The following is a 19,100-nucleotide window of genomic DNA, read 5'->3' as shown; positions in this document are numbered from 1 at the left end:
CAGTTCAAACTACTAACACTGACCTAAAAAGCCATCCACAACCTTTCCCCTCCCTATATCTCTGAACTTATCTCCCAATATCTTCCCTCACGTCTTCGATCCTCCAAAGATCTCCTTCTCTCCTCCACACTTATTTGTTCCTTGCACAACCGCCTCCAAGATTTCTCCTGAATATCCCCCATCCTCTGGAATGCCACGCCTCAACACGTCCGATTATCCACCACCCTCGGATCCTTCAGACGGAACCTGAAAACCCATCTCTTCAGGAAAGCTTACAGCCTGCTATAGCCATTCTGCCACCTCACCACCACCCGAGCTGCTGCACCCCCTACCTTCTGTCTCTTCCCCATTATCTATTACATTAGTAGAATGTAAGTCACCAAGGACAAGGTCTTCTCCCCTCTGTACCAGTCTGTCATTGTAAATTTGTTTACTGTAAACGATATCTATAACTTTGTATGTAACCCCCCTTCTCATGAACGGCACCATGGAATTAATGGCACTATATAAATAAATAATAATTAAAGTAGCAGCTCTGCCTCATTCAATTCAATAAAGCAGAATATGCAGTGATTTTGGCAGAAAGCAGCCATATATCTCTAATCCAAGACAACCTATCCACTGTCTAGAAGAAGTCATGAGCAGAAGGTAAAGTTGACACATCCTTGTACCCTAACAGGCCACAGGGGCGAGAGTTACTGTGGGAATAAGCCTTAAAAATATTTTAGACTATTGAGTCTTTTCTTTAAAGCGAACCTATCACTAGGTTTAGCTGATATGAGATACGGCCACCACCTTTCAGCCCTGATGCACAGCATTCTATAATTCTGTATATCTGCCCCCAACCCAACCTGCAAGAGAAGAAAAAGACCTTCTATTATACTCACCTGTGGGGCGATCCAGGTCGAGGTGTGTCACTGGTCCTGTGCCTCCCATCTTCTTGCTTCGTTTTGATATCACGTCCCTTAGTCATCCACAGCCTCCTCGTGATCGCGCTCTTGAGCAGGCGTATTTCTTGGCCCTGACTAGGTCAAAGAAAAGTACTGCAGTTCGCAGGCGCCAGGAAAGGTCAAACAGACATGCACACTTTATTCTGCCCTCAACAGGGAAGAGAAGTACGCCTGTGCAGAAGCGCGATGCCAAGGAGGTTATGTGAATGATGAAGGAACACGCCATCAACATGAAGCAAGGTGGTGGACGGTGATTGTAAGAAGATGGGAGGCGCCAGACTAGGACCCGACCGCCCCTGCGAGTATAAGAAAAGTTCTTTCTCTCCCCTTACAAGTCGGGTTGATATACAGCATTTTAGAATACTGTATATCAGCACTGAAAGGTGTTGACCATATCTCGTATCAGCTAAACCTAGTGATAGGTTTGCTTTAAACAAATTGTGTTGCTCTGTTTAGACATTTGTATGAGGATAAAATGTCACTTCTCAGGTTATCTTCTATTTATCAATATAGAAGATTTTATTTCCTGGTGGCTGGAAAAGTCAAACTAGCACATACACAGTCATTTTACAACTTTTACTTTAGTTTTTATACAAGTAGGTTGTGGAAAAGAGACTAAGTAACTTACTTAATCCAGTCACTGAAGATATCTAGAAGTGAAGCCGGGCTAGCGTCCTGATCCTTCTGTCATAGGGGGAAAAAAAAAAGTTAAATTAGAGACATTGACATTTGTTACACACAGGAGACTGCTGAGGTTTCTGTGCAAACAAATACTTAAACATATAATTAAAAGGGTTTTCTCATGCTATATGCTCAGGAGCACACAGCTTTTCTGCCTCCCGAATTCCTGGTTGTTAAGAGTAGTGTGCTCCTGAAGACTGGCACTACAAGCCAGGGGTATGGTTATGCTGCAAACTGATAGGCCTAACAGGCTGATAGCAAAATAGGGATTTTTGTGTACTCACCGTAAAATCCTTTTCTCCGAGCCAATCATTAGGGGACACAGACAGTGGGTATTATGCTGCTTGCTACTAGGAGGGCACTAAGTAAGCACAAAAAAAGTTAACTCCTCTCCTGCAGTATACACCCTCTCGCTGGCTGGGAATTCCCCAGATCGGTTGAAAAGCAGTAGGAGCATTAAACGAATGACAATCATAACTCTGTCAAAACCTAATAATGCTACAGTGAGCCAATAGGCCAAACAGGGTGGGTGCTGTGCCCCCCAATGATTGGCTCAGAGAAAAGGATTTTACGGTGAGTACACAAAAATCCATATTTCTCCTACGCCTCATTGGGGGACACAGACAGTGGGACGTCATAAAGCAGTCCCTGCGTGGGGAACATAAAATTGCCAATACCCCATGTACCACTGACTCAATACTGTGGTACTGCCGATTGCAGGATGCGTCTGCCAAGAGCTGCATCCGCAGAGGCCTGAGAATGAAATTAGGCAATGTTTGTAAAGGTATGCAGGCTGGACCAAGTCGCAGCCTTGCGGACAGGCCTGAGAATGAATTTGGTAATGTTTTGTAAAGGTATGTAGGCTGGACTAAGTCGCAGCATTGAAGACCTGTTCTGCCGACGCCTGGAGTTGAATGGCCCAAGAGGCGCCCACTGAGCGGACAGAATGCACCTTAATCCTTGTTGGGACAGGTGTGTCCCAGACACGGTAGGATTCCTGAATAGCCAAGCAAATCCACCTGGCTAGCGTGGTTTTTGAAGTGGCTAGACCTTTCCCATACCCCTCTGGAAGTATGAACAGGGCATCTGACTTGCGGAAGGGAGCTGTCCGCGAGATGTACCATCTCAGAGCCCTAACCAGGGTGTGGAGGGCCTTCTCAATGCGATGGACCGATGCAGGACAAAACGAGGGCAAAACAATTTCCTCATAGAGATGGAAAGAGGATACGACTTTGGGCAGGAAGGACGGGGACGTCCTGAGAACTGCCTTGTGCTGATGAAAATTCAGGAACTGTTGACGGCAGGACAGGGCCCCCAATTCCGAAACTCGTGTGATTGACATACTTGCCACTAAAAACACCACTTTCCAAGAGAGAATAGGTAGTGATACGTCCTGCAACAGTTCGAAAGGAGCCTCCTGTAAGGCCCCGAGAACCAAGTTAAGGTCCCATGATTCGAATGGCCCTTTATAGGGAGGCGCTACATGAGAAACTCCCTGAATGAACGTTTTGACCTGAAGTTTGGTGACAATTTTGTGTTGGAATAGCACTGACAAGGCAGAAATTTGGCCCTTGAGCAAAGTAAGCGCGAGGCCTTACTTTAATCCTGACTGAAGGAATTCCAATATTGCAGGAATGGAAAACACTAGAGGGGATCGACCATGATCCTTGCACCACGAAAAGAAGGTTTTCCAGGTGCGGTGATAAATGCGCATGGACACGAACTTCCTAGCAGTAATCATGGTGGAAATCACGTCATGAGAAAAACCAAGCCTGTGCTAGAATCCAGGATTCAATGACCACGCCGTCAAAATCGGACCCTGAGAGAGTAGATCCATGCGATCTGGAAGTCGCCAAGGGACGTTGGCGACTAGTTGTACAAGTTCTGCGTACCATACCTGGCCAATCTGGCGCGATTAGGATCACTGATACTTCCTCTGCTCTGATCTTCTTGATGACCCTCGGGAGCAAGGGGAGAGGGGGAAAGATGTACGGGAGCCGGAACTGGTGCCACGGCAGAACTAGGGCGACAGCTCCGATGGCGCCTGGATCACACGATCGGGCAAAGAATCGAGGAATTTTGTTGTTTAGCCTTGAGGCCATAAGATCCACATCCGTAGTGCCCCAACGATGGCAAATCTGCTAAAAACCTTCCGGATGAAGAGACCACTCTCCCGAGGCAAGGGCTTGGCGACTGAGAAAGTCTGCCGCCCAATTCTCTATGTCCGGGATGAGGATCGCTGAGATGGGCGAACGGTTGGTCTATGCCCAATAGAGGATGTGACTCACTTCGTGCATGGCCATCCTGCTCCGAGTACCCCCCTGATGGTTGATATATGCTACAGCTGTGGCGTTGTTGGATTGGATCCTGATGGGGAGACCTGCGAGGAGATGGTGGAAACTCAGTAGGGCTATTTTGATTGCTCGTATCTCCAAAACATTTATGGGGAGACGCGACTCCCGAATTGACCAACGACCCTGTGCCGTGTGGTGACGAAACACCACACCCCAGAAGACTTGCGTTGGTGGTCTCCACCAACCATTGTACTGGGAGAAAAGACCTCACTTGCCTCAGGGAGGATTTCAGTGTCCACCACTTGAGGGCTTGTCTGATCCGCAGGGACAGAAGGCACCGACGGTCCAGGGAAGACGGGTTCTTGTCCCAAGTCAACAGCAAGGCTTGTTGCAAAGGGCGGAGATGGAATTGTGCGAATGGTACAGCTTCCATTGCTGCCACCACCTTACCGAGAACTCTCATGCTGAAACGAATAGAATGAGAGACCAGACGGGAAAGAGTCCGCGCTGCCTGTTGCAAAGCTCGGGCCTTCTCTTGAGGGAGAATGACCAACCCACGGGAGGTGTCCAAGACCATTCCCAAAAGGGAAATCTGCTGGACCGGTGTTGGGGAAGACTTTTCGAAGTTTATCTTCAGAACCAGGTGAGAAAGTGTATTTACTGTGATATCCACGGATTTCTCGCAGGCTGGAAGGGATGGACCCTCGATTAGCAGGTCGTCCAGATACAGCAGTACCACCACTCCCCGAGCGTGGAGAATGGCCATGACAGCCGCCATGGCCTTGGTATAGACCCTGGGGGCGGCAACAAACTAGAAGTGTTCTTCTCGAATTGCAAAATGCAGGAACTGCTGGATGATAGGGGCTCTCCCCTTTTGCATGGAAGCGACACCGACCGGAGGAATTCCATTCGGAATCGCCGTACTTTGACAAACTGATTTAACAGCCTGAGGTCCAGTATGGACCGCATCATTCCTTCCTTCTTTGGAACCACAAAGAAAGGTTTGAATAAAAACCGCTGAATCATTCTCAATGACAGCAGACGGCCGCCTACTTTGTCGGTGTCGGCTGGATACCACAAGTCACTGAGTGGAGGATCTATGGGAACCGCTTCCTTAGATCCAGATGCTGTTGGCCTGGGTTTCCAAGACCGGTTAGGTCTGTGACAGATCTGGGAACCGACCTGATCCAGAAGAGAAGGTTGTGGAGGACCAGCTGGAGCTGTTGCGAAAAAAGGTCGAAAAAAGGTCGAAAAACTAGTCGGCTGTTGATTCCGAAAACGGCCGGGCAGCCCCTTGTTGGGGAAGAAACCTACTCTTACCCCACAGAAGTGTCAGAAATGAGCTGGTCAAGGTTCTTGTCCAAACAGGAGACCAGTTTGATACAGCAGAGAAGCCTTTAATCTCTTGGAGGTGGAATCTGCCCGCCAGTTGCGTAGCCATAGGGCTCTACTGATCGATAGTGCATTAGCGTCTGCCTTAGCAGCGCAATTAGCGGCATCTAAAGAGGCGTCTACTGCAAAATCCCCTGCGTGAATTATCTGATTCGAAGGCAGTAATTAAGACTTCTGCCCAAGTGGCCATGCCTTAGCCACTCAAGTCGCCGCGAAAGATGGGAAAAATGCGGCACCTGAAACTCCAAAAACTGAACTGGCGAGGGAGCCAATTTGACGATTGGAGGGGTTTCTGACTGAAGAGCCCTCAGAAACGGATCGAAGCGTTTTAGGAGCAAGGCACAATACAGGAGAATCCACCGTGGGGGACTGTAACCAATTCTTCAGCAGATATGGAGTAAAGCGGTATTCAGCCTCAATAGGCTTTTGCCCTGTGAACCGCTTATGTGGTCGGTTCCTACGTTTCTAGACAATGTCCTTCAACTCCGGATGGCTGGCAAATACCCTGCGTTCACGTTTAGTCCTCTTAAAGGAGATAACGTGTTCAGAAGCGGGAATATTCTCCTTGTCCAACGTCAGAAACTTGTTGACTGTCAGAGAATCAAGCGATTCATGGACATTTGGGGAATTCTGAGGGACTGATGTGTCAGACTCGAATTCAGAGACATGTTCTCTGCGAACATTAGGAGAGGGAGAGCCAGAACTCGCAGATGCTGAATCGCGAGCGTGACTAGGGGACGTGTCATTGGTCTGCTTTCTAGAGACCTGAGGATCCCTTGAACGAGCACGGTGCCTGCAGGCAGACGGTTCCCGGCCGTCGAAAAAGCCCTCCTCGGGCGGTAAAGATGCGTTGTGACTTAAAGAGGATTCCCGGAGGAGTCTATAGCCTTGGTCAGTGACTACACAGACCGTGACAAGGACGCAGCCCACACAGAGGAACTAAATGCAGGGAGCACCTTACAGCGGCGGCGGATGGCGTTTTAGCACAAGCCGGGTCGCAATCCGTGCATAGCTGATTAGTCTGGGTACTGGGCAAGGCAGTCTTGCAAGAAGTTCCAGAGGTAAAGAACGCAGTGCGCTTATTAGCCCCCTTTTGCTTTCTTAGACTGAGACATAGTGCCCGTGAAAGGGTAACAAGCAGAGCCTGGGCTGCAGGGAATGTGCAGCGAAGGGGTTAAGCTTTGCTCTGAGGCAGATGCAGTTTAGGCCTGTTTCACACATCAGTTTTTGTCCATCAGTCAAAATCCGCCGTTATGCAAAAAAAAAAAATAACGGATACGCCATTTTTTTGGCGGATCCGTTTTTTTCCACATTGAGTTGCATTACCGGCGGATCTTGACGGATGGCCATCCGTTGGATCCGTTTTTTTGCAGATCCGCCAAAATTTTGACGTTCGCCGACATGCCCGAACGGAGCATGTAACGTTTTTTCGGGCGGAAGGATCCGCACTCCTCACTGCACATGGCTGAAAGACTTCACTCAGCCGGAAATTTAACCCTAAACTCTGTTCTGGCGGCTGGAAAATCTCTCTCTCTCTCCCCAGGCAGAGGTTCCTTTAAAATTCTTCCTTTCACGGATCCGTTAAAATAACGGTCCGGTCACAAACATTGTGGTCAGTTCAGGAACGGATCCGCTATCCGCCATTTTAGCGGATTTTGACTGAACACTAAAACTGATGTGTGAAACAGGCCTTACCCGTGGTCCAAATGCTGTGTCCCTGGGAGGAATATCGGTGGCCCTGTAGCGTCATCAGGTGTTGTCCATCCGTGCGCGCACCCCCCGCAGCCGTCCCAGAGCCCGAGGAGCAGAGAAGGGGTTAAGGACATGGCACCCGAGACTAGCAGGGTGCGTCTCGTACAGAGCGAGAGGCAACAAAGACGTGGTCGGCGGCGCTATGTAAATTAAGACCTGGTAGGCCGAAAAGCCGGGTACTAAATTTTTGGGCCTACCCGCGGCGAGCGCCGGGCGAAGGGGGGAGCCGCGACGGGGCGTCGGTATGCCGCCGCTGAGACACGGTCAGCGCTTCTCCCAGGGACCAAGACCCGGCCCGATACCTCCAATCCGGTGCTCGCGCCGTCTGTGCTGTCTAGGAGCCTGCAGGTTTCATCCCATCTCGGATTCTGAGGCCTATGGGGCTGATTCAGCGCATCCGAAAGTGCTGGTGAATTATTCTCCGTGCGTTCCATGCGCTCGCCCTCGTATCCGTGTGGGGTACCGGGACCGTAAAGGAACCATCGCCAGAAGAATCAGCCCCAATCGTCGCAGGAAAGTGTACGGGGAGGTATACTCCACGTGCTTGCCTGTTGTTGGTTCGGGGGAGAGCGGGCCTTAGAAAGGAACCGTCGCCCCCTTCACTCCGTTAACTAAAAAATAAAAATTTACAGAAAATTCAAAAATAAAATAAAAACGGTGGGGTCTGAAACCAGACCCAAGTGCCTCCTGCAGACACTAAGCAAGAACTGGGGAATTCCCAGCCAGCGAGAGGGTGTATACTGCAGGGGAGGAGTTAACTTCTTTCTGTGTTTACTTCGTGTCCTCCGAGTGGCCAGCAGCATAACACCCACTGTCTCTGTGTCCCCCAATGAGGCGTAGGAGAAAGGAGATTTCTCTCTTGCAGCATGGAAGAACCACAGGGGAACTGAAGCTGGCCGAATACAGCGATCCGGCCAGCGTCAGAGGAGGGAGCAGGCCTCTAATTATGTGCCTCTCAGATTAGGTGGCAAAATCCTGCTGATAGAGTCCCTTTAACAAGAACAATAAAAGAAAAAAAAACTTATCGAGATCTTCCCTTTATGTACCTTTTAATTACTGTTTGACAGATCAGGTACCAAATACTTCTTAAATTTAGCTGTCAGTAAAGATGCAACAAGTGAGATCATAATGGCCGACAATTTATCTATAACCTTCAGTCTTTAACCCCTTTCTGTCATATGACGTACTATCCCGTCCATGTGCCCTGGGACTTAATTCCCAAGGACGGGATAGTACGTCATAGCTGATTATCACAGGTGACACCCGGCACTATGTGTCAAGGGCGTTCACGAACCGCCCGCGACATGTTAACCCCTGACACACTGCGATCAAACACGATCGCAGTGTACTGGGGGTTTAGGGAAGCATCGGCAGGGAGGGGCCTCCTTCCCTGCAGGTCCCCGGATCCAATAAGGCGGCGGGGACCTTCTGAGCGCAGGCATGAGAAAGTCTGCTTCAATGCCTGTGTCAGATCGCTGATCTGTCACAGCGATCTGTGATGTGTCAGATCAGCGATCTGTCACATGACAGTGATGTCCCCCCTGGGACAGTATAATAAAGTTTAAAAAAAAGGAAAAAATATTCCCTGATAAATTCATTTCTTGGAAATAAAAAAAACAAAAAAAAAAACAATAAAAGTACACATATTTGGTATCGCTGCGTCCATAACGACCCGCCCTATAAAACTGTCCCATTAGTTAACCCCTTTAACGAACCCCTTAAAAAATAAAAAACAAAGCAAAAAATAAAATAATTCTTTATCATCATACCGCTGAACAAAAAGTGCAATAATGCGCGATCAAAAAGACGGATATAAAGAACCATGGTACCGCTGAAAACGTCATCTTGTCCCGAAAAAAAAACAAGCTGCCACACAGCATCATCAGCAGAAAAATAAAAAAGTTATAACTCGCACAATAAAGCGATGCAAAAATAATTATTTTTTATATAAAATTGTTTTCATTGCATAAAAGCGCCAAAACATAAAAAAAGACATAAATGAGGTATCGCTGTAATCGTACTGACCCGAAGAATAAAACCGCCTTATCAATTTTACCGCACACGAAACGGTGTAAACGCACCCCCCCCCCCCCCAAAGACATTTTTGAAATGCTGGTTTTTGCTCATTCTGCGTCCCAAAAATCTGAATAAAAAGCGATCAAAAAATATCACGTGCCCGAAAATGGTACGACAACTCGTCCCGCAAAAAAAAAGACCTCACATGACTCGGTGGGTCAAAACATGGAAAAATTATAGCTCTCAAACTGTGGTGATGCAAAAACTATTTTTACAATAAAAAGTGTCTTTTAGCGTTTGACAGCTGCCAAATATAAAAACCCGCTATAAATAGTAAATCAAACCCCCGTTATCACCCCCTTAGTTAGGGAAAAATAATAAAATAAAAAAAAGTATTTCCATTTTCCCATTAGGGTTAGGGGTGTGTTGGGGTTAGGGTTGGAGTTAGAATTGGGGGTTTCCACTGTTTGGGCACATCAGGTGCTCTACAAATGCAACATGGCGTCTGATCTCAATTCCAGCCAATTCTGCGCTGAAAAAGTCAAATCGTGCTCCTTCCCTTCCAAGCTCTGCCATGCGCCCAAACAGTGTTTTACTCCCACATATGGGGTATCAGCCTACTCAGGACAAATTGCAAAACAACTTTTGGGGTACAATTTCTCCTGTTACCCTTGGGAAAATAAAATTGGGGACTAAAAATCATGCTTGTGGAAAAAATATGATTTTTTTATTTTCACGCCCGGGTGTAATAAACTTCAGTGAAGCACTGGGGGGTTCAAAGTGCTCACCACACATCTAGATAAGTTCCTTAGGGAGTATAGTTTCCAAAATGGGGTCACTTGTGGGGGGTTTCCACTGTTTAGGTACAGGATGGGCTTTCCAAAAGCAACATGACACCCGCAGGCCATTCCATCAAAGTCTGCATTCCAAAACGTCACTACTTCCCTTCCGAGCCCCGACGTGTGCCCATACAGTAGTTTTCTCCCACATATGGGGTAGCAGCATACTCAGGACAAATTGGACAACAACTTTTGGGGTCCAATTTCTCCTGTTACCCTTAGGAAAATAAAAAAATTGGGGACTAAAAGATCATGTTTGTGGAAAAAATATGATTTTTTATTTTCATGACCGGGCATTATAAACTTCTGTGAAGCCCTTGGGCGTTCAAAGTGCTCACCACACATCTAGATAAGTTCCTTGGGGGTCTAGTTTCCAAAATGGTGTAATTTGTGGGGGGGGTTCCACTGTTTTAGAACATCAGGGGCTTTCCAAACGTGACATGGTGTCCGATCTCAATTCCAGCCAAAAAAGTCAAATGGCACTGCTTTCCTTGCAAACTCTGCCATGCGCCCAAATAGTCGTTTACACCCACATATGGGGTATCAGCGAACTCAGGACAAATTGCACAATAACTTTTAGGGTCCTGTTACCCTTGGGAAAATAAAAATTGGGGGTGAAAAGATCATATTTGTGGAAAAAATAAGATTTTTTTTATTTTCACGCCCGGGCATTATAAACTTCTGTGAAGCCCTTGGGGGTTTCAAAGAGCTCATCACATATTTATATAAGTTCCTGGGGGGGGGGGGGGGGGGGGGGGGTCTAGTTTCCAAAATGGGGTCACTTGTGGGGGGTTTCCACTGTTTAGGTAAATCAGGGGCTCTCCAAGCGTGACATGGCATCCGATCTGAATTCCAGCCAATTTTCCCTTTAAAAAGTCAAACGGCGCTCCTTCCCTTCTGAGCTCTGTCATGCGCCAAAACAGTGGTCCCCCCCCCACATATCAGGTATCAGCGTACTCAGGACAAATTGCACAATAACTTTTGCAGTCCAATTTCTCCTGTTACCCTTGGTAAAATAAAAAAATTGGACCTGAAGTTATTTTTTTGTGAAAAAAAGTTAAATGTTCATTTTTTTAAACATTCCTGTGAAGCACTTGAAGGGTTAATAAACTTCTTGAATGTGGTTTTGAGCACCTTGAGGGGTGCAGTTTTTAGAATGGTGTCACTTTTGGGTATTTTCTATCATATAGACCCCTCAAAGTGACTTCAAATGTGATGTGGTCCGTAAAAATAAAATGGTGTTGCAAAAATGAGAAATCGCTGGTCAACTTTTAACCCTTGTAACTGCCTAACAAAAAAAAAATTTATGGTTCCAAAATTGTGCTGATGTAAAGTAAACATATGTGAAATGTTACTTAAGTTTTTTGTGTGCCATATCTCTGTGATTTAAGGGCATAAAAATTCAAAGTTGGAAAATTGAAAAATGTTCAAAATTTTCACCAAATTTCCATTTTTTTCACAAATAAAAACGCAAGTTATATGAATGAATTTTTACCACTAATACAGAATTGTAAAAATTGGCCCGGTCATGAATGTGCAAACCACCCTTGGGGGTTAAGGGGTTAATCCATATTTTGCAAAGTGGGAAGTGACAAGAAAAGTGTAGAGTTTCGTAACAAAATGCAGGTTATATAACCTCATTTTCTCACTATCAAACAGATAAAAATGTGCCAAATTTCGGTGGAAAAAACCCTTCGTATATTGTATATAGAAGCGTTCTAGAGGAAAAAAGGAAACTGGGCGGTACATTTTTTACAATGTGAATCAATAGCAAATATATGCCTGAGATGGCTTCAACAGAATACAGTGTGAACTAAGCCCAAAACAACACCTAATTTACTGACCACAGCTTTACACCAGCATGACGTGACGGCTGTCACCAGACTATAGTAGCCAATCAGGACCATGAGCAGCAGACATTTTTCCCACTCTATAGGCGCCATAACATATGTTATGGGGCTCACTGACTTGTGAATATCCCAACAGACTACAAAAGCTACAAGTTCTATTCGTAAACACAAATAGAAGTCACATGCCAAAGTGTGACATCTGAATTAGCTTATAGAATGCTAGTCTGGAAATGGCCGCGTTATTGCGTGGACAGGAAATATTGCTGGATTTATAGTACGACATAACGTCCGAGCTAGGCAAATATCAGAGCAAAGGAGTAATGGAGTCCAGTGACTTCAGTCGCTCGGACGGGTAAATACTCCTGTGTGCAGCGCTGTGACTCCGGACCATGCTGAGCACAATCTCACACACACAGTAGCACCTCATCACTGACACTGTATAGACAGCACTCATCCATGTTAGTTGACAGATGATAAGCACTGGCTAATACAGAGCTGAGCCCTTGAGCGACGCTCAGCCTCCCCCACTCCAGTCAGAGAGCGACGCTCAGCCCCCCCACTCCAGCCAGAGAGAGACGCTCAGCCCCCCCACTCCAGCCAGAGAGAGACGCTCAGCCCCCCCACTCCAGCCAGAGAGAGTCGCTCAGCCCCCCCACTCCAGCCAGAGAGAGTCGCTCAGCCCCCCCACTCCAGCCAGAGAGAGACGCTCAGCCCCCCCACTCCAGCCAGAGAGAGTCGCTCACCCCCCCACTCCAGCCAGAGAGAGTGACGCTCAGCCTCCCCCACTCCAGTCAGAGAGCGACGCTCAGCCCCCCCACTCCAGCCAGAGAACGACGCTCAGCCCCCCCCCCACTCCAGCCAGAGAGAACGACGCTCAGCCCCCCCCCACTCCAGCCAGAGAGAACGACGCTCAGCCCCCCCCCACTCCAGCCAGAGAGAACGACGCTCAGCCCCCCCCCACTCCAGCCAGAGAGAGCGACGCTCAGCCCCCCCCCACTCCAGCCAGAGAGAGCGACGCTCAGCCCCCCCCCCACTCCAGCCAGAGAGAGCGACGCTCAGCCCCCCCCCCACTCCAGCCAGAGAGAGCGACGCTCAGCCCCCCCCCCCCACTCCAGCCAGAGAGAGCGACGCTCAGCCCCCCCCCCCACTCCAGCCAGAGAGAGCGACGCTCAGCCCCCCCCACTCCAGCCAGAGAGAGCAACACAGCCCTCCAGTGGGGGGGGGGCTGAGCGTCGCTCACCCCCCCACTACAGCCAGAGAGAGACGCTAAGCCCCCCAGTGGGGGGGGGGGCTGAGCGTCGCTCACCCCCCCACTACAGCCAGAGAGCGACGCTCAGCCCCCCCCACTCCAGCCAGAGAGCGACGCTCAGCCCCCCCCACTCCAGCCAGAGAGCGACGCTCAGCCCCCCCCACTCCAGCCAGAGAGCGACGCTCAGCCCCCCCCACTCCAGCCAGAGAGAGACGCTCAGCCCCCCCCACTCCAGCCAGAGAGCGACGCTCAGCCCCCCCCACTCCAGCCAGAGAGCGACGCTCAGCCCCCCCCACTCCAGCCAGAGAGCGACGCTCAGCCCCCCCCACTCCAGCCAGAGAGCGACGCTCAGCCCCCCCCACTCCAGCCAGAGAGAGCGACGCTCAGCCCGCCCCCCACTCCAGCCAGAGAGAGCGACGCTCAGCCCGCCCCCCACTCCAGCCAGAGAGAGCGACGCTCAGCCCGCCCCCACTCCAGCCAGAGAGAGCGACGCTCAGCCCGCCCCCACTCCAGCCAGAGAGAGCAACACAGCCCTCCAGTGGGGGGGGGGGCTGAGCGTCGCTCACCCCCCCACTACAGCCAGAGAGAGCGACGCTCAGCCCCCCCCCCACTCCAGCCAGAGAGAGCGACGCTCAGCCCCCCCCCCACTCCAGCCAGAGAGAGCGACGCTCAGCCCCCCCCCACTCCAGCCAGAGAGAGCGACGCTCAGCCCCCCCCCACTCCAGCCAGAGAGAGCGACGCTCAGCCCCCCCCCACTCCAGCCAGAGAGAGCGACGCTCAGCCCCCCCCCCACTCCAGCCAGAGAGAGCGACGCTCAGCCCCCCCCACTCCAGCCAGAGAGAGCGACGCTCAGCCCCCCCCCACTCCAGCCAGAGAGAGCGACGCTCAGCCCCCCCCACTCCAGCCAGAGAGAGCGACGCTCAGCCCCCCCCCACTCCAGCCAGAGAGAGCGACGCTCAGCCCCCCCCCCACTCCAGCCAGAGAGCGCGACGCTCAGCCCCCCCCCCCCACTCCAGCCAGAGAGAGCAACACAGCCCTCCAGTGGGGGGGGGCTGAGCGTTGCTCACCCCCCCCACTACAGCTAGAGAGCGACGCTCAGCCCCCCCCTCCACTCCAGCCAGAGAGCGACGCTCAGCCCCCCCTCCACTCCAGCCAGAGAGCGACGCTCAGCCCCCCCTCCACTCCAGCCAGAGAGCGACGCTCAGCCCCCCCCACTCCAGCCAGAGAGCGACGCTCAGCCCCCCCCACTCCAGCCAGAGAGCGACGCTCAGCCCCCCCCACTCCAGCCAGAGAGCGACGCTCAGCCCCCCCCACTCCAGCCAGAGAGCGACGCTCAGCCCCCCCCACTCCAGCCAGAGAGAGCGACGCTCAGCCCGCCCCCACTCCAGCCAGAGAGAGCGACGCTCAGCCCGCCCCCACTCCAGCCAGAGAGAGCGACGCTCAGCCCGCCCCCACTCCAGCCAGAGAGAGCGACGCTCAGCCCGCCCCCACTCCAGCCAGAGAGAGCGACGCTCAGCCCCCCCCCACTCCAGCCAGAGAGAGCGACGCTCAGCCCCCCCCCCACTCCAGCCAGAGAGAGCGACGCTCAGCCCCCCCACTCCAGCCAGAGAGAGCGACGCTCAGCCCCCCCCACTCCAGCCAGAGAGAGCGACGCTCAGCCCCCCCCACTCCAGCCAGAGAGAGCAACACAGCCCTCCAGTGGGGGGGGGGCTGAGCGTCGCTCACCCCCCCACTACAGCCAGAGAGAGACGCTAAGCCCCCCACTACAGCTAGAGAGCGACGCTCAGCCCCCCCCACTCCAGCCAGAGAGCGACGCTCAGCCCCCCCACTCCAGCCAGAGAGCGACGCTCAGCCCCCCCCACTCCAGCCAGAGAGAGCGACGCTCAGCCCCCCCCCACTCCAGCCAGAGAGAGCGACGCTCAGCCCCCCCCCACTCCAGCCAGAGAGAGCGACGCTCAGCCCCCCCCCCACTCCAGCCAGAGAGAGCGACGCTCAGCCCCCCCCCACTCCAGCCAGAGAGAGCGTCGCTCACCCCCCCACTACAGCCAGAGAGAGCGACGCTCAGCCCCCCCCCACTCCAGCCAGAGAGAGCGACGCTCAGCCCCCCCCCACTCCAGCCAGAGAGAGCGACGCTCAGCCCCCCCCCACTCCAGCCAGAGAGAGCGACGCTCAGCCCCCCCCCCCACTCCAGCCAGAGAGAGCGACGCTCAGCCCCCCCCCCCACTCCAGCCAGAGAGAGCGACGCTCAGCCCCCCCCCCACTCCAGCCAGAGAGAGCGACGCTCAGCCCCCCCCACTCCAGCCAGAGAGAGCAACACAGCCCTCCAGTGGGGGGGGGGGGGGCTGAGCGTCGCTCACCCCCCCACTACAGCCAGAGAGAGACGCTAAGCCCCCCCCACTCCAGCCAGAGAGCGCGACGCTCAGCCCCCCCTCCAGCCAGAGAGAGCGACGCTCAGCCCCCCCCTCCAGCCAGAGAGAGCGACGCTCAGCCCCCCCCAACTCCAGCCAGAGAGAGCGACGCTCAGCCACCCCAACTCCAGCCAGAGAGAGCGACGCTCAGCCCCCCCCTCCAGCCAGAGAGAGACGCTAAGCCCCCCCCACTCCAGCCAGAGAGCGCGACGCTCAGCCCCCCCACTCCAGCCAGAGAGCGACGCTCAGCCCCCCCCCCCACTCCAGCCAGAGAGCGACGCTCAGCCCCCCCCACTCCAGCCAGAGAGCGACGCTCAGCCCCCCCCACTCCAGCCAGAGAGCGACGCTCAGCCCCCCCCACTCCAGCCAGAGAGCGTCGCTCACCCCCCCACTACAGCCAGAGAGAGACGCTAAGCCCCCCCCACTCCAGCCAGAGAGCGCGACGCTCAGCCCCCCCTCCAGCCAGAGAGAGCGACGCTCAGCCCCCCCCCTCCAGCCAGAGAGAGCGACGCTCAGCCCCCCCCAACTCCAGCCAGAGAGAGCGACGCTCAGCCACCCCAACTCCAGCCAGAGAGAGCGACGCTCAGCCCCCCCCTCCAGCCAGAGAGAGACGCTAAGCCCCCCCCACTCCAGCCAGAGAGCGCGACGCTCAGCCCCCCCTCCAGCCAGAGAGAGCGACGCTCAGCCCCCCCCACTACAGCCAGAGAGCGACGCTCAGCCCCCCCCACTCCAGCCAGAGAGCGACGCTCAGCCCCCCCCCACTCCAGCCAGAGAGCGACGCTCAGCCCCCCCCCCCCACTCCAGCCAGAGAGCGACGCTCAGCCCCCACTCCAGCCAGAGAGCGACGCTCAGCCCCCCCCCCCACTCCAGCCAGAGAGAGCGACGCTCAGCCACCCCAACTCCAGCCAGAGAGAGCGACGCTCAGCCCCCCCCTCCAGCCAGAGAGAGACGCTAAGCCCCCCCCACTCCAGCCAGAGAGAGACGCTAAGCCCCCCCCACTCCAGCCAGAGAGCGCGACGCTCAGCCCCCCCTCCAGCCAGAGAGAGCGACGCTCAGCCCCCCCCACTACAGCCAGAGAGCGACGCTCAGCCCCCCCCACTCCAGCCAGAGAGAGCGACGCTCAGCCCCCCCCCACTCCAGCCAGAGAGAGCGACGCTCAGCCCCCCCCACTCCAGCCAGAGAGAGCGACGCTCAGCCCCCCCCCCACTCCAGCCAGAGAGAGCGACGCTCAGCCCCCCCCCACTCCAGCCAGAGAGAGCGACGCTCAGCCCCCCCCCACTCCAGCCAGAGAGAGCGACGCTCAGCCCCCCCCACTCCAGCCAGAGAGAGCAACACAGCCCTCCAGTGGGGGGGGGGCTGAGCGTCGCTCACCCCCCCACTACAGCCAGAGAGAGACGCTAAGCCCCCCCCCACTCCAGCCAGAGAGCGCGACGCTCAGCCCCCCCCAACTCCAGCCAGAGAGAGCGACGCTCAGCCACCCCACTCCAACCACAGAGCGACGCTCGCCTCCCCCCACTACAGCCAGACAGCAATGCTGAGCCCCCCTGTACAGGCAGCTCCGGTAGCCCCGGGCTGCACACGCTCTGCGACCCCCATTACATGGCCCCCGGCACTCACCACTCCAGTCGCCTTCATGAACTCTTTCGCTGCATTAGTGAACTGATTATCGCGCAAAAACCGCAGCACGTGAGGGAATAGATCGCTGGGCACCACACGCTGATCCGCCATGACTCTAGCTCCGACCTCGCACACGCTGCACCACAGCAATCACGTGGAGACAGGAAGGCGCGACTTGCTGCTTGTCGCAAAACATTGACGTCACCGGAAAGTGCGCCAGGACACAGAGACGAAGAACTGAGTGTAGAAAGGAGGCGTTCTCCATACTGGTGTATCTAGATTGGAGTTGATCCTGTAACTTACTGCAACTCCATTCTAGGCGGCTCACTGGTGAGGAGGAGACGGCGACAGAGGCTGCAGAGAGATCTCCCCGGAGCCTCCTCTCCAGGCAGAGTCCAGGGCTGAGGAGACGGCAGTGGCGTTACAGGAGCAACTCCAATGTATGCGGCTCATTAGTGACAGGACCAGAATGGAGGAGATTATAGGAGCTTGTCATAGACTCCAGGATAGGTACCTCATTACAGAGCGGGCTAGAATGGAGATGCTGCAGTGAGGAGGTATATTGAGGCCTGGGATAATGACATTACTGGAGACACTGCAGTGAGGAGGTATACTGAGGCCTGGGATAATGACATTACTGGAGACACTGCAGTGAGGAGGTATACTGAGGCCCAGGAATACTGACATTACTGGAGATACTGCAGTGAGGAGGTATACTGAGGCCCAGGAATAATGACATTACTGGAGATACTGCAGTGAGGAGGTATACTGAGGCCCAGGAATAATGACATTACTGGAGATACTGCAGTGAGGAGGTATACTGAGGCCCGGTAATAATGACATTACTGGAGATACTGCAGTGAGGAGGTATACTGAGGCCTGGGATAATGACATTACTGGAGACACTGCAGTGAGGAGGTATACTGAGGCCCGGGAATAATGACATTACTGGAGATACTGCAGTGAGGAGGTATACTGAGGCCTGGGATAATGACATTACTGGAGACACTGCAGTGAGGAGGTATACTGAGGCCCAGGAATAATGACATTACTGGAGATACTGCAGTGAGGAGGTATACTGAGGCCTGGGATAATGACATTACTGGAGACACTGCAGTGAGGAGGTATACTGAGGCCCGGAATAATGACATTACTGGAGACACTGCAGTGAGGAGGTATACTGAGGCCCAGGAATAATGACATTACTGGAGATGCTGCAGTGAGGAGGTATACTGAGACCCAGGAATAATGACATTACTGGAGATACTGCAGTGAGGAGGTATACTGAGGCCCAGGAATAATGACATTACTGGAGATGCTGCAGTGAGGAGGTATACTGATACCCAGGAATAATGACATTACTGGAGATACTGCAGTGAGGAGGTATACTGAGGCCCAGGAATAATGACATTACTGGAGATGCTGCAGTGAGGAGGTATACTGAGACCCAGGAATAATGACATTACTGGAGATACTGCAGTGAGGAGGTATACTGAGGCCCAGGAATAATGACATTACTGGAGACACTGCAGTGAGGAGGTATACTGAGGCCCAGGAATAATGACATTGCTGGAGATACTGCAGTGAGGAGGTATACTGAGGCCCAGGAATAATGACATTACTGGAGATACTGCAGTGAGGAGGTATACTGAGACCCAGGAATAATGACATTACTGGAGATACTGCAGTGAGAAGGTATACTGAGGCCCAGGAATAATGACATTGCTGGAGATACTGCAGTGAGGAGGTATACTGAGGCCCAGGAATAATGACATTACTGGAGATACTGCAGTGAGGAGGTATACTGAGACCCAGGAATAATGACATTACTGGAGATACTGCAGTGAGGAGGTATACTGAGGCCCAGGAATAATGACATTACTGGAGATACTGCAGTGAGGAGGTATACTGAGGCCCGGTAATAATGACTTTACAGGAGACACTGCAGTGAGGAGGTATACTGAGGCCCAGGAATAATGACATTACTGGAGATGCTGCAGTGAGGAGGTATACTGAGGCCCAGGAATAATGACATTACTGGAGATACTGCAG

The 19,100-nt window shown here is 53.0% G+C and overlaps 1 protein-coding gene across 4 annotated transcripts in view; it reads right to left on the bottom strand.

The window, feature by feature from the left end:
* The window catches only part of NOLC1 (nucleolar and coiled-body phosphoprotein 1), a 78,646-nt gene extending 61,346 nt beyond the window's left edge, over positions 1–17,300 (bottom strand). For 2 of the 4 annotated variants that reach the window (XM_073560078.1, XM_073560077.1), the window contains exons 1-2: positions 17,049–17,300; positions 1,579–1,634 (exon numbers count right to left, since the gene is read on the bottom strand). In XM_073560078.1, coding sequence (XP_073416179.1) covers positions 1,579–1,634; positions 17,049–17,159 — 167 coding nt within the window. In that variant the 5' untranslated portion in view covers positions 17,160–17,300. The remainder of the gene's footprint in view (positions 1–1,578; positions 1,635–17,048) is intronic. The other 2 variants (XM_073560076.1, XM_073560075.1) reach the window with 2 other exon arrangements.
* Between the last annotated feature and the right edge of the window lie 1,800 nt (positions 17,301–19,100).

Source organism: Dendrobates tinctorius, unplaced genomic scaffold (assembly GCF_039654945.1).
Source record: "Dendrobates tinctorius isolate UK_male_01 unplaced genomic scaffold, ASM3965494v1 ptg000292l, whole genome shotgun sequence".
In the NCBI taxonomy this organism is placed as follows: Eukaryota; Metazoa; Chordata; class Amphibia; order Anura; family Dendrobatidae; genus Dendrobates; species Dendrobates tinctorius.
Note: the sequence above shows the minus strand (reverse complement) of the source record. Positions and strands in the feature narration are given on the sequence as shown.